The 23,772-nt window shown below is 37.6% G+C and overlaps 3 protein-coding genes and 1 long non-coding RNA gene across 10 annotated transcripts in view; 2 read left to right on the top strand and 2 right to left on the bottom strand.

Moving 5' to 3' along the window:
* Nucleotides 1-309, bottom strand: part of aste1b (asteroid homolog 1b) — a 28,178-nt gene extending 27,869 nt beyond the window's left edge. Inside the window, exon 1 of one of the 2 annotated variants that reach the window (XM_057827305.1) lies at nucleotides 149-309. The gene's annotated coding sequence lies outside the window, so the exon portion shown is untranslated. The remainder of the gene's footprint in view (nucleotides 1-148) is intronic. The other variant, XM_057827308.1, reaches the window with a different exon arrangement.
* On the top strand, nucleotides 11-15,932 carry smarcc1b (SWI/SNF related, matrix associated, actin dependent regulator of chromatin, subfamily c, member 1b). Of its 2 annotated transcripts, none has more exons than XM_057827310.1 (26): nucleotides 11-298; nucleotides 2,104-2,223; nucleotides 2,367-2,452; nucleotides 2,545-2,626; nucleotides 2,695-2,787; nucleotides 2,848-2,917; nucleotides 4,161-4,306; nucleotides 4,376-4,501; nucleotides 4,570-4,649; nucleotides 5,725-5,831; nucleotides 5,900-5,959; nucleotides 6,067-6,095; nucleotides 6,304-6,419; nucleotides 6,490-6,561; nucleotides 6,638-6,751; nucleotides 6,818-6,971; nucleotides 9,061-9,171; nucleotides 9,241-9,300; nucleotides 9,375-9,633; nucleotides 9,695-9,745; nucleotides 9,809-9,943; nucleotides 12,276-12,412; nucleotides 12,485-12,619; nucleotides 13,096-13,228; nucleotides 15,599-15,670; nucleotides 15,757-15,932. In XM_057827310.1, the coding sequence occupies exons 1-26, from the start codon at nucleotides 131-133 to the stop codon at nucleotides 15,822-15,824; spliced, it is 2,784 nt and encodes a 927-aa protein (XP_057683293.1). In that variant the 5' UTR covers nucleotides 11-130; the 3' UTR covers nucleotides 15,825-15,932. The 2 variants fall into 2 exon arrangements, with proteins under 2 accessions (XP_057683293.1, XP_057683292.1); XM_057827309.1 differs by having other exon boundaries at nucleotides 15,599-15,676.
* On the bottom strand, nucleotides 12,356-23,118 carry LOC130910231 (uncharacterized). 2 transcript variants are annotated; one of them, XR_009061839.1, is made up of 6 exons: nucleotides 22,493-23,118; nucleotides 18,863-18,934; nucleotides 15,942-16,024; nucleotides 14,032-15,864; nucleotides 13,137-13,290; nucleotides 12,356-12,586 (listed from the first exon to the last, which is right to left on the bottom strand). It is a non-coding gene; the product is annotated as an uncharacterized LOC130910231 (long non-coding RNA). The 2 variants fall into 2 exon arrangements; XR_009061840.1 differs by lacking the exon at nucleotides 18,863-18,934.
* cspg5b (chondroitin sulfate proteoglycan 5b) overlaps nucleotides 22,420-23,772 on the top strand; it is a 36,157-nt gene continuing 34,804 nt past the window's right edge. For all 4 annotated transcript variants that reach the window (XM_057827313.1, XM_057827315.1, XM_057827311.1 and 1 more), the window contains exon 1: nucleotides 22,420-22,754. In XM_057827313.1, coding sequence (XP_057683296.1) covers nucleotides 22,679-22,754 — 76 coding nt within the window. In that variant the 5' untranslated portion in view covers nucleotides 22,420-22,678. The remainder of the gene's footprint in view (nucleotides 22,755-23,772) is intronic.

The following is a 23,772-nucleotide window of genomic DNA, read 5'->3' as shown; positions in this document are numbered from 1 at the left end:
CCCTCTACTGACCAAACATTCGTACTTCTTCTATTACGTCATCTCGCAAGCGACTGCAAATCCCGAGGCTAGCATGAGAGCTAACCAGTTTTGTTCTCTCGTTTCATATTAATCAGTATTTACTCTCGCTATGTCCGGAGGAACTAACCTCGAATTTCCAGGGACGAGTCAGACGAGCTCCGGGTTCGCCGCACAATGGAAAAAAGACTGCAGTCCGTCCGCTTGGTTCTGGGAGAGCCCTGACACTTTAGCTCAGCTGGAGCATGTACGCCAGTGGATTGGGAAGTACTACAAAAAGGTAGCCAGCTTGATGCTAAAAGGCGGATTGTAAACAGTCAACCATCAGTGGGTTAATGTTTGTATTGAAACTAGGGTTCACATATTTTTGCATGTGAGTCATCTAATATTAAGGATCAGGCAATACCTAGTTACAGACAGAAAAGCTTTTTTAAAAAAAAACACCCAATTGTCTGTCTTTTTTTTTTTTTTATTTGAACAAAGCTATCCAAACATTATGGCCATATAAAAGGGTTAGTGTGACAGCAGTGGTTTAAATTTAGCGGGGAATAAAAAAAATCATAAATCCCTTCTTATTTGCATATCAGTTGTGCAAACAAACAAAAAAATATATTTTACATAAACTTGATTGAAAACGTTGGTCAACTAGTATGATAAATTGAGCTATGTTGGTTGGAATTTTCTTTACATTTTTAGCTGTCGCTGGATATTTTGTCTTTGTTATGTAAAATTTGTTTGAGTAGTGTGCATGTAAATATATTGCAAAAAAAATCAGTTATATGTACTACTATTGTATATGTACAGAGGTTGGACAAAAATATTAGAAAAACCTAACATTTTGGCAGCATAATCATTGAACATAATTGGTAAAGAATTGCACGAGAAACATTCTAGTGAAGTTGAGCATTTCGTATGGCCGGCACCATCCCCAGACCTCAACATTATTAAGAATTTACGGCCAGTTTTAGAGATTCAGTTAAGACGTTGATTTCCACCGCCATCGTCGCTAAAACAGTTGGAGGATAGTCTAACTGAAGAATGGTTTAAAATTCCTTTGGGAACAAATAACACATTATTAGGGCTGTCGAACGATTACAATTTTTAATCGAGTTAATTACAGCTGAAAAATTAATTAATTGTAATTAATCGCAATTCAAACCATCTATAAAATATGCCATATTTTTCTGTAAATTATTGTTGGAATGGAAAGATAAGACAAGACGGATATGTACATTCAACATATGGTACATAAGTACTGTATTTGTGTATCTTAACAATAAATCAATAAGATGGCATTAAATTTATTAACATTCTGTTAAAGCGATCCATGGATAGAAAGACTTGTAGTTCTTAAAAGATAAATGTTAGTACAAGTTATAGAAATTTTATATTAAAACCCCTCTTAATGTTTTCGTTTTAATAAAATTTGTAAAATTTTCAATCAAAAAATAAACTAGTAGTTCGCCATTGTTGATGTCAATAATTACACAATGCTCATGGTGCTGAAACCCATAAAATCAGTCGCACCCAAGCGCCAGCAGAGGACGACAAAACACCAAAAAACACAAGTAACAAATGGACATGACACTGTGCTGTCATTTTAATCTGTTTGAGCGTGGCATGTGCGTTAAATGCGTCAAATATTTTAACGTGATTAATTTAAAAAATTAATAAACTCCCGTTAATGCGATAATTTTGAAAGCCGAAAGCCAATACCTCAGAGAATTAAGGATGTAATTGCCGCAAAAGGCGGACCTACAACATATTAAATCTTTTTTTTTTTAAGGTGTTTTTATTATTTTGTCGAACCCCTGTATCTTTTTTTTCTCAATATTCTTATACCTCTGGAGTCTGGATTTATTTGTTGCTTGTAACCCTTAATTCATTCACTGCTATTGACAGTTCTAGACATCTAATTCATTTCAACTTGAAAGGTTGGCAATGAATGATCATGATCATGTTTCACTGCTATTGAAGGCGATAGACTTCCAATCCATTTTGACTGGGGCTCTCAACTATCGAAGAAAATTGTGCACCGTAAATTTTCATGAGGCACAGTTCTCGCATTTGTGGTTTTTGTTGCAGTCCGTGTTAGTGGATGCGCCCGCATGTCAAGCATTAGCTGCTGCAACACTGCAGCTCCTTCAGTTTCAAGAGGATGCGTTCGGGAAACGAGTTCCAAATCCAGCCCGCAATAAAATACCAGTAAGTCTGACGATATTTTCAGGACTCAGACAATGTATGGTGTACGACCAGGACTTGTTTTTTTGAAAGCTAACCGTTGTATGAAAGGTACCAGATACATTTGTCGTAAATAAATAATCCTTCCTTCCTATTTGACTTTGTAGACACAGTACTTCATGGACATGCAACCAGGTGGCGGACTGTGTCACATCCTCGGTTCGGCTTACAAATTCAAAGCTGAGCAAGGCTGGTGAGTCGTAAACTTCCCAACATGCGTTAATTTCTGGACTATAAGCCGCAACTTAAATGACAGAACTCAACCTTTATTATCTGCTTCCACAGGCGAAGGTTTGACTTCCAAAATCCCTCCAGGATTGAAAAGAATGTTGAAATGTTTGATATAATTGAGCGAACACTGTTACAGGTAATCGCACATTTCAATCTCGCTGCTAGCTTGTTTGGTTAACATGGATGTTTGACGATATTTGACAGCAAAACTGTATGTCACATCCGGTGGTTTATCTGGACCCTTCGCTGGATCAAGAGCTAGCTAGCAAAGTTAGCGGCGTCATTACGAAGCACCAGGTAAAGTAGGCGGCTAAACTGTAGCGATTTCTTTATGCTAACTTTAATTTATCCATGCAGGGAACGCTTACTGAGGACAGAAACCTTGCCAGTCACCATGTATGTCCATTCCCTTCATCCACAGACGAAGGTTTGTTGAAGCAAAAATTGTTTAACTCATTCACTCCCAGCCATTTTCCCCTGAGGAACCCCCTTCGCTCCCGGCCGTTTAACTAGATTTTGACTTATTTTGCAAGGGGAACAGAAAATTCTGTTCTATATAAACATGAAACCCACCAAAAGAAAGATTAGACTCTTTTCTTTCAGCAGGAAAAAAAGTTAGTTCATATCTTTTTCCATTCTTTAGAAATCTGCATTAGAAAATAGCTTAGTTTGAACAGTTTTCCAATTATTGATGAAAAAACAGAAATTGAGCTTTTTGTAAAAGCATACATTTCATAACTTTGACTTTAACACAGCTATTTTTTGCTTTTGTGACATCCCAAACATCTGAATAATGCTTTCCTTCTACAAAATAACAAACAACAAGACAAATAGAGCTTTTGATAGCAAAGTAACAATTTATTTACACATAACTAAACTATTGAACTGAGAGATGACGCTGTTGTGGCCGCGGCTTTCTCAGCAGACGGGTTAAACTTTTCCCTCATCACCGCCTGTCTAATCAAGATAGATTTTTTAAAATCTTTCTTTGACGATTGTGTTGTTTTCTTTCCAAAACACTCCTCCAGTGTCGTTTGCCTTGTGTTTTACATCATTCTCCACATTTTTCTCACGCTTCTTACTTCTTCCAACTACCATTTCCTGACGATTTCTCTTTATTCACTTCCTTTCATGGGCCGATATGAGTTCTTACCAAATGCGCTACTGCCCTCCAGTGGTCAATTTTATTGCTTTAAAATGGATTTCGAGCATTGTGCTTTGGAGCAAAGTTGCATCGGAACCTAGAGATGTCTCTTTTGAAAAAAACGTAAAAGACGTATAAATACGTTTTTGGGACACTGAAACAATTAAAAATAGAACGTATTCATACGTTTTTGGGAGCAAATGAGTTAATCTCAATCTGTTGTTGACAAAAAGGTCAAACATTGAAAAAATCGGTGGTGAAACAACTTATGTTTTAACTTAATTTCAATGTCCTTGCATTTGCTTTAATGGCAATGACGCCTCTACCAAGATGGCCGCCACATTCCAAGATCGGAACGGTGAAAATTGCTGTCACTTATTCAGTGAATGTGACGCATTCTTGTAAAAAAATGTTCACTCATTTGCCGCCATTGACGATAATAGATGTCCAATGCTTTTAAACTTGTAGGGTTGCTAGCTATCGTTCTATCGGCATCAATAGGAGTAAAAAAGTGTTTGCCTTCTAGGTGAATGGATGCGGCCAGTCTTGCGAAAACAAAACCACATCCTGGTACACTGGGGAATGCACCCCGACAGTTACGACAGTTGGTTACCTTCAAGTGAAGTCGACGGAGATGTCGAGGAAGCTCCTCAACTGGAGAAACCGTGGAGGGTAGGCAACCCTGAAACGACCACAATCTGTGTGAATTTTCTTAAAAACTATAAATAAAAATGATTCCAGGTTCACGCCGGCTACATTCTAGACACCGATGTTTTCAACGAGTGGATGAATGAGGAAGACTATTGCGTGAATGAGGAGAACCTACCCGTTATCCTTCGACAGCGCGTACAACTACAAGAAGATCAGGTCAGTGTTTTTGCAGGATTTTGCCTGGCAACTAACCTTGATTGGGTTTATTTTTTTACTATTGTCAGGATGCAAAGTGTACTCCCTTCAAAAAGAGAAGACGCTCTCCGTCACCCTTGTCTGACGCTAGGAAGAAAGGAAAAAAGGGGTAGGTAAAAATCGGATCATGTATACTGTATTTTTCAGACTATAAGTCGCACCATCCAAAAAATGCGTAATGAAGAGGGAAAAAAAACCCCATAAAAGTCCCACAAGACTTTTTTTTTTTTTTAAATTCATAATTTATTTGGTAAAATCCAACACCAAGAACAGACATGCAGACATGTCATCTTGAAAGGCAATTTAATTTAAAAAATAGAATAGAGAACAGGCTGAATAAGTGTATGCTAACGTTACATGACGCATAAACCACTAACTCAGAATCTGCCCGGTATGTTAACGTAACATAGCTATTAAGAGTTACTCAGGTAACGTTAGCATAAAGAATAGAGGAGTTCCAAAAAATCGATTATTAAATGCATCGCGATTCGACACGTGACGATTTGATTAGGATTCATCAAGGTTCAAAAATGATGATTTTCATTCATAACTTTACGAAATTCAAGACACGACTGCCGCCCGGACACCGCTAGCGGACGCACGCACAACGTTATGATGGATGCTCCCAGTTCCTGGGAGAGAGATTTACTCCTTTTTAAAAGACTGGAAAATAAATTTCTGTATGAGACAGGCAAGAACAGAAGTGTAACCCGGCGGTTGCGCTTTTGTGCGTAAGTTATTTTTTAGAGCGAGGGTAAGAGAGATAGTTCGTTTCTCCTGGTCTTTCAGATGTCCAGCAGTAGTTTTAAGGCATTTCAATTGAAAAAGGTCCTGAGTGTGTTGCTAAGACTTGTGTGCGTCTATACTGTACACGAACCCTCTTCTACTGTTTAGCCTTTATTGTTGTTGTTTTTGAGATGTTAATAGTTAATAGGGGTGCACGATATCCATTTTTTGAAAATTTTGAATATAAGTTACAGCCAATGTTGAAACACATGCCCTGAGCGCCCTCTTGCTGTTTAGTGTGAAAATAACATGTGAAATTATGTAATAATGTGTTAACAACTGCACACATAAGTCGCTCCATAGTATAAGTCTGGCCTCTGGCCAAACTATGGAAAAAAACTGCGACTTATAGTCTGAAAATACGGGATGTGATTAACTTGTGAATTTTTTTATTGAAGGAAGCGGCGTGGGCAGCAAGAGGAAGAACCAGAGGAGGATTTAACCAAAGATATGGAGGACCCAACTCCGGTTCCTAATATGGAAGAGATAACATTACCCAAGATTGGTAAGAAGCAAGTTATAATCACTAATTGTCATATTTATGGTTAATGTATTGTTATCTTCTATTTGCAGTTAATTTTAAAAAGGACAGTGAGAATACACCTGTTAAAGGCGGTATCATGGCTGACCTGGGTAAATACTTATATATTACATATGTACCGGTACATATTTCTGTTGAAATTTAAAATCATTCTTTTCATAAGTTTTGTTCTTTCTGATTTTTTTGTTTTTCCTCATAGATGACCAAGAAGAAGATTTTCCAGGAAGGGTAAATAATTCAATTTTCAATAACCCGTTCCTGGACTAAGATTCCACTTAAAATATGTGGACAGAACAACTTGCATTTTCATGATCGCGAATAAAACTATTGAAGCAGAAAACTTTTGGTGGACTGGATGTAAATGATTTCTCTCACGACATCTATTGCCATCACTGGCACTGAACCATGAATTCTGTGCATGTGGATTCAAATCCAGGACGACGAAGACGGAAGAGTGGAAATTCCTCGACTATTAGAAGGAGAAGAAAACATCGCTGAGCAAACCCATCACATCATCATACCAAGTTATACTTCTTGGTTCAATAACAACAGGTAAAGAAACTGGAAAAAATTGAACCTATTAACTCTGCTGTATTGAATTGCTCATTTCTGTTCCCATCAGCACCCACTCAATAGAAAAACGAGCCTTGCCTGAATTCTTCAACGGAAAAAACAAGTCAAAATCACCGGAAGTGTGAGTGTTAGCACTAAAAGCTAAAAAAGAATCTACATTACAATTAGCGAATTACCATTTATTCTCTCCATTTTAGATACCTAGCGTACCGTAATTTCATGATCGACACGTACCGGCTCAACCCCCAGGAATACCTCAGTTCGACATCCTGCCGACGGAATCTCACCGGTGATGTTTGTTCAATCATAAGGTAAACACATAAATGTTCACATTCTTTAAAGTTCATCAAAATAATTTTTCCGATCCTTGTGTTTAGGGTACACGCATTTTTAGAGCAATGGGGTTTAATCAACTACCAGGTGGACGCGGAAAGCAGACCCCTCCCCATGGGTCCGCCGCCCACTCCTCATTTCAACGTACTAGCGGACACACTTACTGGGTTGGCGCCGTTACAACATAAACCACTGCAGGTACGTAAAAAAAAAGAAGAAAAAAAAAATACACTGCTAAATTTGCGATTAATCGAGTTTTTAATGTATCGCTACGTCAGTGGCAGCCAACGCCAGGCAACGAGTTCATTTTGGTGCATTTCACGTCATTTCATGTTGATTTGGGGGCATTTACGGGTCACTTCTTATTCAGTGCTATTGATGGCACTGGACATCCAATCCAGTCCAAATAGTAGTAATTTTTTTTTTTTTAAACGTGACACCTTTTTAAAACACAGGCATGAAAATCTCTCACCTTTCGGCAAAACTCGGCGTTTTGAAGTAAAAAATGGTGACCTACGTGAATTGTGTAGGTCCGAGGAGAAAATTTTTAGGTGGTGGTGGTGGTGGGGTGTCGTAAGTCCATCTAACTAACCAACGACATGTTTTATTGAAGTTGCTAAGCCTGTCGCGATATGCAATAAGGTAAATAAAAAGTACAGCGGTAATTTTCACGGCTGCGTTTTATCGCGGCGTGCGTACATTTGTGCGTGCGTATAGATGACATATGAGACTCCAGTTCCTTTCAAAGATGTTTAGTGGTCATCAACACGCCGTAGAATTACAGTTCAGACATACAAAATAAGGAAACACATCTATATTAAACACTTTAAACGTTATCATTGCTACATTGAGATTAATGGGAAAAAAAGACAACCTACTTTAGCATGCTATAAAACATTGGCAGTCTTCTCAAACGCAAATATACGGTTAAAAGGTGACACCTCAAACATAAATTGCTGGTTAACAGGATTTGCAGACGGGAAAACAAATCTATTAGTGACACCACGAGCTATGAGGAAAAGTGCTTTTTCGCAGAGTGTAAAGGTTACGGTTTGTGGTTTAGCGAACGTACTTCCGTTGAACATTTCAAAATAAAAGTATGTCATGTTCGTCATATAAATAACGATTTCTGGAGTTAATCCCACATACTACAGAATTCAGATTCTACACTAAGAATAGTTTTAAAATGACACCCTTTATGAAAAAAAAATGATTGGCAATGAATAATTATTATAATTATTATAACACGATTATATGTAGTAGTACACTATAATAATAATAATGCTAGATACTTTTTTAAGAATTGTTTTGAATAATTTGAAAAGGCGAAGTCAGTGTTCTGAATCCGTTTACATTCCATTCTTTTGCACTAATAAATGCTATCAGCATTTGACCTCATTGTTTATTGTGATTAATTATTGTTATTTACATGTTTATTTGTACTTTAACAAAGAATTTAAGTGTTCCATAATGTTTTTGTGAATTAATAAGCGTCAACAAAAATTTCACTGCTTAATTAGTAAAAAATAAATAAATAAATAAATAAATAAAAATTGTCGACTAAGTGTAAAAACAGTCGGCTGACTAATCGGGAGAAAATTATTTATTTGGGACAGCCCTAGTGTACTGGAACATATTTCCTCCACACCCTTCTCACCTTTTTAACCCCTGACCCATTTTCATGCCTGAAAACAATATATCGATTCTTGGCGGGACCACATCGATAACCTTTTGGGCTATAAAGTATCGTGATATACATCACCTTTTCAATATATTGTCACGACATTAATTTTATCACTTCTGGTCAAAATGGATTAGAGGTCTATTACCGTCAATGGCACGGACACATGATCATTAGCAGTGAATGAGTTAATAAAAGATTGATATTTTGAATAGTTTTGCAATAAATTGATGCTTTTGATAGATTCATCTGTCTGCTAAATATGCGATTAATCTATGGGTTCTAATGCTGCAAGTCAATATGGATTAGACGTATGTCACAGTCAATGGCACTGAAACAGGATCCTTGGCACTTAATACTAGATTAATCTTTTGAACATTTCATCATTTTGATAGATTAATCTGTCTACGATTGATCTCTGTATTCGAACACTGCATGTCAAAATGGATAAAACGCCCTGACACATGATCATTGGCAGTGAATTATACTACAGTAATTTCCGGACTACAAGCCACTACTTTTTTCCCCTCATTTTGAATCCTGCAGCTTATTGTCTAGTGTGGCTTATTACCGTCATAATTATGACAACAATATGACATTTTTCAGGTGACGGCATCACAGCACATGTTGTGCTTCCCGGAAAAGACCAGAGAAAAGCCTTCGGATTGCCAAAACTTCGGCTTGCGCATGGAAGTTTACGCCAAAAAACACCCAAAGGTTTGCGCAACATCAAAAAAATACTTACATCTTTTTATTTACGTTTGCTAACCTCTACGTTTTTATTAGACAAAGGGTGCTTGCGCAGGACGGGAATGGACAGAGCAAGAGACGCTTCTGTTGCTAGAGGCAAGACTTTCATCCAATTTAACTCATCATAATATAAACGATGTTGTTAGAACTTACATTCCGGACTTTCTTAGGCTTTGGAAGTGTACCGAGACGACTGGAACAAAGTGTCGGAACACGTCGGCTCCAGAACGCAAGATGAATGCATCCTCCATTTCCTGCGTCTACCTATCGAAGACCCGTACCTGGAAGATTCGTCCGCCTCCCTCGGCCCTTTAGCGTACCAACCCGTGCCGTTCAGCCAATCGGAGAACCCCGTCATGAGCACTGTGGCCTTCCTGGCTTCCGTGGTGGATCCGCGGGTGGCATCGGCCGCTGCGAAAGCAGCACTTGGTGAGGCGAAACTTATTTTTTAACTCCATAAGTCATGTCTAAAAATTAAATTTGTGCACAGAGGAGTTCTCGCAAGTCCAGGAAGAGTCTTTGAACGGAATTACGTGCAAAGGTGGGAACGATGTAAACATTTACAAACAGTTTTTGTTGTTTTAAACATGTTTTCACCTTCCAGACTCAATGGATGCTTCACAGATGCAGATCAACGCAAGTTCCCATCAGGTGTCTGTCAACTCCGACGGACTCCTGGTTGAATCCGTCGTGCCTAAATTGGAAGGAGAAACAGTCAAAAGAGAGAATGCTGACGAAAGTGAGAGAATCAGTTTAGCAGAGTTTTGAATATGTTACCTGTATTAGTAACTACGGCTGCAGCTATTGATTATTTTAGTAGTCGCGTAATCGAATTAGAAACATTTAATGAATTGCAGAATAGATTTTAGGAAATGTAAAACAAAGGTTTGCTACGATTGGACTTTCAAAAGAGCATCAAATGCAAATACAAAATAAAATTGTTTCTTCAAACGATGCAAAGTTGCACTTTAATTTAAAAGCAGAATAAAATACCTGAGCTTAGCCTCAAACGGTATAAAAAAAAAAAAAAAAAGAATCGAAGTATAACAAAAGAACAATTGCCTAGCTTAAATGCTATAAAATGCGAACGTCTTTTTTTTTTAACAATGCTCTAAACAAATCGTTGAAACACACATATATTAGGGCTGTCAAAATTATCGCGTTAACGGGCGTTAATTAATTTTTTAAATTAATCACGTTAAAATATTTGACGCAATTAACGCACTAGGCCCGCTCAGACAGATTTAAATGTCAGTACGGTGAAAGGCCAACTTGTTAATTGTGTTTTATGGAGTTTTTCCGCCCTCTGCTGGCGCTTGGGTGTGACTTGCATATGTTATGTGGCGTAATGTTGCTGGCGATTCAGTGCAGCTGATTATTTGGGTTTCGGCGCGCTTTTTTGACGTGATTATATGTCGACGCGAACTCACACTAATAGACAGTGCTATTCAGACCAGCTAACGTCCGCATCCAGTATTCAGTGCCAGTTCTCATAGCCCCATCACACTGTTTGTGTCTAATACATGCATCGCTTGTGAGTTATATTCCTCCTTTGTTTATATTCATGAGCATTAGATAGTTATTGATGATGTGTATTTGAATTTGTTCACATATATGGTGAAATGCAGTTACATTGTTAGATGCTTGTGAGCTAATTGGCTAGTGCTACTGCTCAAATGGACACGTGTGTGTACATTTTATGTTATTTGTGATTTATGCAAGTTATTGACACATTGCCTTGTTATTTTCAGTTTTACAAAAATACAAGAAACGTGCTCCTGTCAAAAAGAGATGACTTCAGTAAAGCCCATGCTACTTTGCCACACCGTCTGATTTCTTTTTGGAACTTATGTTCGCTATCTGTCAATTTGTGTACTCACACACATTGAGGACAGAATAGGGCTACTAGTTTATTTTTTGATTGAAAATTTTACAAATTTTATTAAAACGAAAACATTAAGAGGCATTTTAATATAACATTTCTATAACTTGTACTAATATTCATCTTTTAAGAACTACAAGTCTTTCTATCCATGGATCACTTTAACAGAATGTTAATAATGTTAATGCCATCTTGTTGATTTATTGTTATAAAAAACAAATACAGTCCTTATGTACCGTATGTTGAATGTATATATCCATCTTGTCTTATCTTTCCATTCCAACAATAATTTACAGAAAAATATGGCATATTTTATAGATGGTTTGAATTGCGATTAATTGCGATTAATTACGATTAATTTTTAAGCTGTAATTAACTTGATTAAAAATTTTAATCGTTTGACAGCCCTAATATATATATATAAAAATACCTGTATAATAAATTACGAATGGATAAATTTTTTTTAGCTCAAACAAAAACTTACAAAAAAAAAAAAAAAGTTACTTTCTTAACAGGGAGCAGCTGGATTCAACCATGTTAAATGAGTTATGTGGTATTCACTGTGCCACTGTCGGGCAGTGCATCTGCCCAAATCTATAAAACTAAATGCAAACACTTTCAAAACAAACCATTACAACGCCACTCTAATTAAACGAATACTCAAAGCTGCAAAATTTTGATTTGATGCTTTTTTAAGCTTAGCCTCAAATGGTGTAAAAAATAAATGAGGCTCTAAGTACAACAAAAGAACAATTGGCTAAATCGCGTAGCAAAAGTCAGCTAGCTTAAATGCTATTAAATGCTAACGCTTCTTTACAATGGTCTTGACAAATTGTTCAAGCTCAACTTCCCACAGAAAAACTGTTAAATATACCTCTAAACTAAATCACGAAGCATGAAAAAAATATCAGCGCAAACTTACAACTTTATGTTGGTCTTAACAGGGAGCAGCTGGATTCAGCCACATTAAATGAGTTATGTGGTATTCACTGTTGCCACTGGAGGGCAGTGTATCTGCCCAAAGCAATAAAACTAAATGCAAACACGTTCAAAACAAACCATTACAACGCCACTCTGATTAACGGACTCCTCGAAGCAGCAAATTTTGATTCAAAGGTTTTTTCAAATCAAATTACTCGAGGTAATGGATTAATTATTGCAGCATTATTAGTAACATTTTGCCCCCCAGGTAATGACGACGAAGGCATGCAACGTCAAGACAGAGAAGGCGACGAAGGGAGAGCGGTGATCGAGTTAGATCTTGTCGAGAGCACTGTTACCACGGCGGCGGCCGCCGCTTTGGCTTCTGCTGCCACGAAGGCAAAGGTAAAAGCTTTTCTGCATGTAACGTGTGTTTTTAGAAGTGTTTTAATAAGTCAAATTTTACCATTTTCACAGCATTTGGCAGCAGTGGAGGAGAGGAAGATTAAGTCTCTGGTGGCTTTGCTGGTGGAGACCCAGATGAAGAAGCTTGAGATCAAATTAAGGCACTTTGAAGAGCTGGAGACGATAATGGACAGAGAAAAAGAGGCGGTAAGCTAATGATGATTTTTTTTTTTTTTTTTATCTGAAAATTAGATTAAGGATTTGCATTAATTTTTGGCTATGTATGTTGGAAACGCATTCATTTCACAGCTTTAAACTGTCGAAAGAACATAAAAAAAAGACAATGACACATATAGGGAAGGGAGAGAAATGACTGGTAGCATGAAAAAGGTGAAAACAAAATGGTGGAAGAGGGGAAAAACAACTTCTGTTTATGCATTTTTTGTGAAACAAATTTTTAAAAAACAGTAAATTTCCTCCCAAAAACTGAATTAGAAAAATCAAAACCAAGCAAAAAAAGGTCTAAAACAAATTAAAAACTAGCATATTTACTTCAAAAAACTAATCAAAACTGTTGAATTGGACAAAAAAAAATCTAATGAATAAAAAAAAAAAAAAGAACAAAATGGTGGACAAGGGAAAAACAACTTTTTCACTTTTCTACACATTTCCTTGTTTGACAGTTGGAACAACAGCGACAACAACTACTAACTGAAAGACAAACCTTCCATACTGAGCAGCTCAAACAAGCAGAGATGAAGCTTCACCAGCAGAGGGAGCAACAGGGCCAACCGGGATTCACAATGCAGCATCCAGGTGGGAATTCATTCACCAATCAGATTTTAGCCTGTTTTTGTTGCCATGTTAATCCAATCTGCCTTCAGAAGTAAAAAGAAATGGAGTATTTAAAGGCAATGTGCTGTGGTAGTTAGTAAATAAAGACAATTCATTTTAAAGGGAACCAAAGATGGAAAGATTTGTAGTTCTTAAAAGATAAACATCAGTATGAGTTAAAATAATTTGATATTTAAAACCCCTCTAGATGTTTTCGTTCTAATACAATTTGTATATTTAGTTTAACTAATAGTTCGACATTGTTTTTGACGTCACTGGACTAAGCTGCCGGGCTAGAGTACGACTCTAGCGACATAAACATGTCATCTGTTCAACCCTTTCAATTGAACCAAAGAGGAAAATTAATGAGCAGGACAGCACTGTCAATATTTCACAAAACAGGCAGCAAAAGCAAAATGAACTGGAGAGACGGAATGAGACGAGACAAGAGTAGGACAAAACTGGTGTTCTGCCAAAACGTCCTACAAGAGGCGAATTCGACGCCCAAAGTACTACCGTTTGCTTTCAGCTTGTTTTGTTTAGATGCGTACAGGCAGAACATACTAAAGATGCCTTAAGAAAATACTTAAACAAGTAATGTCAAACAAGGGTGTTTTAAATACGGTACTTGACTAATGTGGTCAACAGATCAACAATCTGCTTTAAAGCTACCACAAGAAGACACAGTGCTTAAAACTATGAGATGGAAACACATGCAAAAAGTATTTTGAGGCAATGAAAAGGTAACAAAAGATTTAATAAAAAAACAAATAGTAAATACTCACCGCTTTTAACCGATGTGCACATGTGTTGGACGTCTCGCCGCGTAAAAAACCAAGGCAAGCAACGAATGGATTGAGAGTACAGACTGTCAAATGGCAGCAAGTCAATATCTCGGCAACCTGCCTAGGATCAGTTTGAAGACACTGCTGATTAGCTGGAATTGGAGGCAGGTACGACATCGGGAACTCATCCCACATCTCTGAAACAAAACAATCTGACCAGCAGCAGACTGACAAAATCATGCCAGTTGTCATACTAGCTTCACTTGCTAGCTAGCGCAGTTATTCTCTAGAGGAGTTCCAAAAAAACGATTATTACATGCATCGCGATTCGACACGTGACGATTCGATTGTGATTCATAAACGTTCAAAAACGATGATTTTCCCTCGTAGCTGAACAAAATTCAAGACACGTTTGCCACCCGGGCACCGTTAACGGGCGCACGCATGTTATGATGGATGCTGCCGGACTGGAAAATAAATTTGTGTATGAGACAGGGGGGACAGAAGCGCAACCCGGCGGTCGCGTAAGTTATTTTTTTGGGCAAGAAGGGAAGAGAGATACTTCGTTGCTCCTTGTCTTTTGGATGTTCAGCAGTAGTTTTAAGACATTTGAATTGAAAAATGTCCTGAGTGTGTTGTAAGACCCGTGTGCATCTCTAAGAGGTGAGTACACGAATCCTCTTGTACTGTTTAGCCTTTACTGTTGTTGTTTTTGAGATGTTAATAGTTAGCGCTGAGCGCTAAGCTATTTAGCTAATTGGCTAACGTGTATTTCATATGTAGAACAGCTGTAACATTACAAACATGCGAAATAGTACAGAAATCTGTGAAAAAAAAGTATATTGGTTTAAAGAAGTCTTTATTTCCAAGACACTTTGTTTCCAGAAAATGTGGGAATTCATTCCACCTGTGTAAATTTTATTGGAATTTTGAGAGAAATAAATACTCCCTTTAAAATGGTTAATGTTTTTGCACTTTCTTGTAAAAAATAATAAAATAAAAATAAAAAAAAGCAGCTTGAGGGCAGCTTTTTGTTGTATGGGCATATTTCCATCATTCCTGTTGAATCATTAGGATATTTTAAATAAATAATGGACATAAAAGTGTTTGGCTACTGTATTAATTAGTAATGTAAGATGCCTCGATAATCGCGATAATTGTGATAACCACGATCATCGTCAATACCGTGATCATCGTTCAATAATCGAATCGTAGCACCCTGAATCCGAATCGAATCGTGGGGTGCCTAAGATGGCACACCCCTACTACTCTCCCAGTCCGCGCCAACTACGTTATCACCCCAAGCGTCCATTGCACCCGTAACATGGCGCCCTCCAGAGGGTCAAAACATGTACTAAATATCATAGATTTTTAAATCAATGGCAATATTTTATGTGTTTCTAATAAAACATTTTCGTAAAGGAAAACAATTGTGGCTTATTAGAGCCTACAGGTCTTTAGGTCTGAGGTTCCCTTTAAAAATTAATGATGTCCAATGTCACTGTAAGCTCTTCCAATTGAAAGGGATTGGACGACTATCGCCGTCATTAAAAATGTCTTTTTACAGGTCAGCCCATGACCAACCGGATGACTCCCAGCGGTGGACAAATGGCGCCCCGCCACCCTTGCGCCCCCAATGGCACGTGTGAGCATTTCGACACCGCGCGCCACTATTTCCTACCAATGAGAGTGCGTTTTAACTACTTTGTTTGTTTTTTTTTACAGATCCGTCGTCGCAGAGTGACGGCGTTCTGGCAGCTCAACCCGGTCTTCCTCCTTCTAGTCACAGTTGAACAGACGTAGCGCATGCTTGCTAATCTCCTTGCATCGTGTCTGTGAAATATTTGTTTCAGAGTTAAGGAATCTTCAGATTCATCTCTGTTCATTAAACTGTTTTTTTTATAAGTTACCTGCTTGTCCTTGAGTCTAATTCATTGAAGTTTTTGCACCGTTCCAGAAGGCCATTTAAAACATAAGTCGATGAAATCACAACCTTTAAAGGGAAAGACAACACTTTTATTATGTGCATCCCTGCATAATTTCCTTATTCTGAATAGTCAATACAATTTTCAGGAAATGATCAGACGCTGGGGCAACCATTTTATTAATGCTGGTACTATTTTAGATTTGTGAATATTTGATTAATTATAGGGCTGTCAAATTTATCGCGTTAACGGACGGTAATTAATTGTTTTAATTAATCTAGGGCTGTCAAAATTATCGTGTTAACGGGCGGTAATTATTTTTTTTAAACTAATCACGTTAAAATATTTGACGCAATTAACGCACATGCCCCGCTCAAACAGATTGAAATGACAGCAGTGTAATGTCCGTTTGTTACTTGTTTTTGGGTGTTTGGCGCCCTCTGCTGGCGCTTGGGCCCAAATGATTTTGTGGGTTTCAGAACAATGAGTGAGCATGGTGTAGTTATTGACATCAACAATGGTGAGCTACTAGTTTATTTTTTTATTGGAAATTTTACAAATTTTAATAAAACGAAAACATTAAGAGGGGTTTTAATATAAAATTTCTATAACTTGTACTAACATTATCTTTTAAGAACTATAAATCTTTCTATCCATGGATCGCTTTAAGAGAATGTTAATAATGTTAATACCATCTTGTTGATTTATTGTTATAATAAACAAATACAGTATTTAAGTACCGTATGTTGAATGCATTTATCCGTGTTGTGTCTTATGTTTCCATTCCAACAATAATTTACAGAAAAATATGGCATTTTTCATAGATGGTTTGAATTGCGATCAATCACGATTAATTAATTTTTAAGCAGTAATTAACTCGATTAAAAATTTTAATCGTTTGGCAGCCCTAAATTAATCACGTTAAAATATTTGATGCAATTAACGCATGCACGGAATGACCCGCTCACGCATTGCCTCAAACAGATTACAGTGACACCGTTTATGCACATTGAGAGTGAAGAGAATGCCACCAGCTGCTTGGAGGCAGCGCCGTTCCATACTAATGTTATTCCTCCTAATAGTGGGAGAATTAGTAGTTGTGAGACGTTTATGCTGTTGCATTGTGCTATTTGTGCTCCACACATACTTCTGTAAGTTTAGTTTCTTTTATGTGTCTCTTGTTGTATTTTGGGTAAGATATGTACAGAGATATATATGTTATAAAGGCGAGTGGACACAGGCATTCATTGGACCGCGCCGTTTATTGGCTTAAGCTTCGGCAACTCCTTCACAACAAACACAGGTATCATTAAGGAATATCATTTTTGTTGTGCTTTCACTATCTCTAAAAAAATGTTCACAGAAAAGAAAAGCACTTCAATCTGTATTAATGAGGCCCTATTCTCAAACAGTTAAACAACTATGCAAAGAGAACTGGCAATCCCAATCAAAATAGCTATGCAAAATACACATAAAACTTATTCAAACTTTGGTCACTCTTTTTTTTATTATTGTTATTTTTGTTATTATATTAACTCTACTTTTGATTAAAAATTTTACAAATTTTATTAAAACGAAAACATTAAAAGGTGTTTTAATATAGAAATACTAGGGCTGTCAAAATGATCGTGTTAACGGGCGTTAATTATTTTTTAAAATGAATCACGTTAAAATATTTGACGCATTTAACGCACATGCCCCGCTCAAACAGATTTAAAAAGACAGCAGTGTCATTTCGACTTGTTGTGTTTTTCCGCCCTCTGCTGGCGCTTGGGTGTGACTGATTTTATGGGTTTCAGGCTTCAGCATCATAATTATTATTGACATCAACAATGGCGAGCTACTAGTTTATTTTTTGATTGAAAATTTTACAAACTTCATTAAAACGAAAACATTTAGAGGGGTTTTAATTAGGGCTGTCAAAATTATCGCGTTAACGGGCGTTAATTTTTTAAAATTAATCACGTTAAAATATTTGACGCAATTAACGCAGATACCCCGCTCAGACAGATTTAAATGACAGCACAGTGAAACGCTCACTTGTTGTGTTTTATGGAGTTTTGCCGCCCTCTGTTGGCGCTTGGGTGCGACTGATTTTATGGGTTTCAGGCTTCAGCATCATAATTATTATTGACATCAACAATGGCGGGCTCCTAGTTTATTATTTGATTGAAAATTTTACAAACTTTATTAAAACGAAAACATTAAGAGGGGTTTTAATACAAAATTTCTATAACTTGTACTAACATTTATCTTTTAAGAACTACAAGTCTTTCTATCCATGGATCACTTTAACAGAATGTTAATAATGTTAATGCCATCTTGTTGATTTATTGTTAAAATAAACTAATACAGTACTAATGTACAGTATGTCTTGTGTCTTATCTTTCCATTCCAACAATAATTTACAGAAAAATATGGCATATTTTAGAGATGGTTTGAATTGCGATTAATTACGATTAATTAATTTTTAAGCTGTGATTAACTCGATTAAAAATTTTAATCGTTTGACAGCCCTAAAAATTACTATAACTTGTAACTATAACATTTATCTTTTAAGAACTACAAGTCTTTCTATCAGTGGATCCCTTTAACAGAAAGAATGTTAATAATGTTAATGCCATCTTGTGGATTTATTGTTATAACAAATACAGTACTTATGTACAGTATGTTGTATTTATATATCCGCCTTGTGTCTTATCTTTCCATTCCAACAATTTACAGAAAAATATGGCATATTTTAGAGATGGTTTGAATTGCAATTAATTACGATTAATTCATTTTTAAGCTGTGATTAACTCGATTAAAAAATGTAATCGTTTGACAGCCCTAATTAATTTTTAACCCTTGTAAATATGGTGCAACATGGACACTCAGAGGGGGTTGGAACACCTTGGACAACTCACCAAAATAGCCTGGCATACCATCACATGCAGTATAGTTGCTTTCTAGTTCTCTGTTGGATCCATCTGTTCAGCCTGCACCCAAAATAACATCAGAAAAATAGATATTGCTGATATAAAGTGTGCTCGTGTGTTGTATATTAAGAGAGGTTTGTGTGTGTAAATCTTGTGTGCGCGCATGTGTGTGTGGAAGCAATTTGGTTCTGCTCTGTTTGGCAGTGCATCAGGGAACATTTTTCTTCCGCTGTCGTTCTGCTCGTGTGAGGAGAAGCGCTCCTTTTACCAGGTTTTTAAAAAATAGGGTGTCAGTTTATATGCCAAATTGCTTTTGACGACAACAGACATTCAATCCATGTGACAGCAAGCGAGTCAAAATGGATTGGATGTCTATAGTCGTCAATGACAACGAACGAGTTTAAGAAATAAAACAGGTAGTTATAAAGAAACGCTCACCCCAGAAACATTCACTCCCAAGTTTTGCACTGATTAGAGCAAAACTTCGTGCCGTTGGTTAAAGCTTTAAAGTGAAAATAAATATTTTAAGAAGTTTATATTTTGTAAAATGTATGAATAAACTCCCAACTGAAATATATTCAAGTTTTGCATCCCAATTCATTGGCTTCACTTGACAACGACAAACGTCGATTGCTGTCAATGGCAGCCAATGAGTGATAACAAGCAACTCAGAGTTAAAGTATGAACTCTTTTACATCCATTGTGACTTTATCACTAGCACGTTCATTCACTGCCACACCTCCCATTTCAAAAGCTTTGGCAGCTAATGAGTTAACTCTGGAGATTAAACTACAAATTTAATTATGTTTTCTATTCATTATACAGTGCCCTCCATAATTATTGGATTTATAATAATTATGTGTTTTTTACGACCCATCTTCAGATTTTGATTTAAAATGTCCTGGTATTCCAAAGCATTCATGATGCCATGCACCCTAACAAGGTTCCCAGGGCTTTTGGAAGCGAAACAGCCCTACAGCATCACTGACCCACCCCCATACTTCACAGTGGGTATGAGGTGCTTTTCAGCATACGCATCTTTCATGGCACGCCAGACCCACTTAAGAGTGTTGCCAAAAAGCTCAATCTTGGTCCCACACAAAAATACACACGGTCCCAGTTGAAGCCCCAATACCGCTTGGCGAACTCCAGACGTTTGCGTTTATGATTGTGAGTGAGGAAAGGTTTTCTCCGTGCATGCCTCGCAAACAGCTTGTTGGCATGTAGACAGCACTTCATTTCCACTGTGAAGTATGGGGGTGGGTCAGTGATGCTGTGGGGCTGTTTTGCTTCCAAAGGCCCTGGGAACCTTGTTAGGGTGCATGGCATCATGAATGCTTTGAAATACCAGGACATTTTAAATCAAAATCTGTTGCCCTCTGCCCGAAAGCTGAAGATGGGTCATCACTGGGTCTTTCAGAAAGACAATGACCCTAAACCTATGGCCAAATCTACACAGAAATGGTTCACCAGACACAAAATCAAGCTCCTCCCATGGCCATCTCAGTCCTCAGACCTCAACCCCATTGAAAACCTGTGGGGTGAGCTGAAGAGCAGAGTACAGAGGAGATGCCCAGGTCTCTGGATGATTTAGAGAGATTCTGCAAAGAGGAATGGCTGAAGATCCCTCTTTCTGTCTTTTCCCATCTTGTGAAACATTATAGGAGAAGATTAGGTGCTGTTTTGTTGGCAAAAGGGTGTTGTACAAAGTATTAACACCAGGGGTGCTAATAATTGTGACACACATTATTTGATGTCAAATAATTATTTCTTTATGTGGGATTTTCCCCCCACTGAATAAATGCACTTGTATTGAAGGTTGGATTTTTCTCTTTTTTTCCCATTAAGGTCCCATATTATTTAGAAGAAAAAATTATTAGAAGCTAAAAAAAACATAATTATCATAAATCCAATCATTATGGAGGGCACTGCATATTTACATTTTCAAAAAAAAAAAGATGAACAAACACCTACGAAATGTTCACTTAGAAGTTTGCAACTTAACTAATTGGCTGTCATTGACGGCAATAGCTTTAACTTTAGAGTTTAAAGCATTAAGTGTGTTTTTATACTTTTTTTTCTCTCAATGAATAATAAATACACTATCACCACAGAGACGCTCACCCCTAAATTTGAATTATTTTGGATCCGATCCATTTTGACTGATGACAAATGTCAACCAACCCGCCCAAACAAAATAATTAAGACCTCCATTTCTGTCAATGGCAGCCAATGATTTAAAAACATTGCTAATATGGAAATAATAAGTTAATAATAGGGTTGTTCCGCTCATGTTTTTTTGCTCCCGATCCGATCCCGATCGTTTTAGTTTGAGTATCTGCCAATCCCGATATTTCCCGATCCGATTACTTTTTTTTTGCTCCCGATTCAATTCTAATCATTCCCGATAATTTTTCCCGATCATATACGTACATTTTGGCAATGCATTTAGAAAAAAATGAATAAAACTCGGACGAATATATACATTCAACATACAGTACATAAGTACTGTATTTGTTTATTATGACAATAAATCCTCAAGATGGCATTTAGATTATTAACATTCTTTCTGTGAGAGGGATCCACGGATAGAAAGACTTGTAATTCTTAAAGGACAAATGTGACTTTGTATATTGTGACTAAATATTGCCATCTAATGTATTTGTTGAGCTTTCAGTAAATGATACTGTAGCCATTTAACTTCTGCCCAAATGCATGATGGGAAGTGCAACCATGACTGTGCGTCGTGGTACCAATTGATATATCTTCCCTGCGTTGGGAAATAACATAAGGTGTTAAGAAAAAGATCAACTACCACCTTTCTTCCCCACATTGCTTCCCACGATTATTTTAATCGTTGGGTGAGGGATTGTAAGGCTTTAGCCATTTAAAAAAAGGCTCCAAAGGCTGCCAGAATTCACTCTACTCATTTTACGCTTCCATTTAGCTCTATATACAGTATGGGTAAAATGGCGCCATTATAGATTGAACGCGACAATGCGTGAGTGGGTCGTGCAGCGCATGCGTGAATTGCATTAAATATTGTAATTAGAAAACGATTTAATTAAAAAAAAATATATATATATATATATACATATTAAAAAAAGGCTTCTCTGATATTTTTTCGCCGATTCCGATACTTGAAAATGCTGAAAATGACATGATCGGACCTGATCGATCGGGATGGGATGCCGATCAATCGGGACATCTCTAGTTATTGGTTAAAAAAATCGTTATCGGACAACTCTACAATATACATGATATTTTCTTAATGATTGATGACCTCAGAAACGCTCAATCCAAACTTTGCATCCTCCTCATTGGCTGCCATTGACAACAATAGCCATTCAATCCATCTTGACTGAAATCAGTTTCTCAATGTCAATGGCAGCCAATTACATTAATGCAGTTCAGTTGTGTTTAACTTTTAATCACATTTGTAAAAGAATTAATCAATTAGAAGTCATTCTTATTTCCCCACCTACTGGGAGTGTTGGGGCACTGCCCTCCCCTTGTCCCTACCTACCACCCTTTCCTCCCATTGGTCTCTACTTGCTGACTAAAGAGCAGATGCTTTTGTCTGTCGCCTATCGCACAATAAAACAGTAAGAGGCTTACCGTGCACGAGCTTCTGCATCTTAGCCAGGCTGCCCGTCGTGCGCACGCGCGCTCACTCACTCGAACCCGCGCGGAGGTGTCAGACCGGCGTCTCCGACCTCACCGGCCAGTCGTCACACGATGGAGCCCGGGCGCCTCTGTTGAACGACGCCGGCGTGTTGCGCTCCGCTATCTCCGACGACCAGCATGGCGTGCGGCCGCTTCTGGACCTGGCAGGTCCTCCTCACCATCTCCGTGCTTTTAATCCCCGCCGCTGCGCACGGTAAGGGACCGCCGTATCTCGGATGCTCGTTTGTGTAGTTTGTCTGTGAAGCTCAGAATATTTAATGTAATGTTATGTCTTGTAATTTTCATCACGGGATAAAATGATGTCATTCTTAGAATGATGTCATCAGTGGTGAAATTTACGTTCACGTGGAATTCCAGTGCATGCAGGAAACCAGCGGGTCTCATTTGCATTTGTGGGGAATTAGAGTTGGGGGGTGAGATAATTCTGCTCGTAGTAGTGGAAATGGAGGTGTTAATTGGAGCGGGGGGTCGCTTGCAGTCGCTGCCCAGCAACAGGCGGCTCGTGCACGGCGAGGGTCGCGGGGGTTCACGTGCAAAATCGTAGCATCCCTGCCCCCACCCATTTTTTCTCCACCCTGCAGCAAACGGCAATGACCGGTAAATGCATCGTATATGGGTGTCAGGGTGTTAACATTCAAGTGCCATTGACAGCAATAGACGTCTAATCCATTTGAACTGTGCAAATGGATTGGACGTCTATCGCCGTCAATGGGGTAGAAATGTGATCATTTACAGCAAGTGATTATAAAATGGCACCTGCTTAAATAGTTTTTCTAACACAGAAATGCAAGTAGTTTTATTATGAGATTTTAAAATTAATCTCATTTTTAATCTCACCTATACAAATAACATACAACTCGTTTTCAGAAAGAAAAAAAAAATTAAAATAAGAATAACGCGATAAATATGACTCATTAGCTGCTATTTGCATTGGCCATGAATGATTTTTTTATCAGTGCCATTGACAAAAATAGATGTCCAATTAATTCCACCGTCAATGGCACGTTTAATCTGATTACTAACATAAATTTGGCTAAAAAATGGCACAACCTCCACCTGGTCTGGTTCATCAGTTTGACATACTAGGATACAAATGCAGTCATGTGGTTAAAAGATTTCGAAATGAATCGAATTAATCTAATTTTTAATCTCACTTTTACAGCTCATTTGTAGTAAAAAAGACTTTATAGATGAGATTAACGCCATAAATA

The sequence above is a fragment of the Corythoichthys intestinalis genome, chromosome 22 (genome assembly GCF_030265065.1).
Source record: "Corythoichthys intestinalis isolate RoL2023-P3 chromosome 22, ASM3026506v1, whole genome shotgun sequence".
NCBI lineage: Eukaryota > Metazoa > Chordata > Actinopteri > Syngnathiformes > Syngnathidae > Corythoichthys > Corythoichthys intestinalis.
The sequence above is the reverse complement of the archived record's forward strand: the minus strand, read 5'-3'. Positions and strand labels throughout refer to the sequence as shown.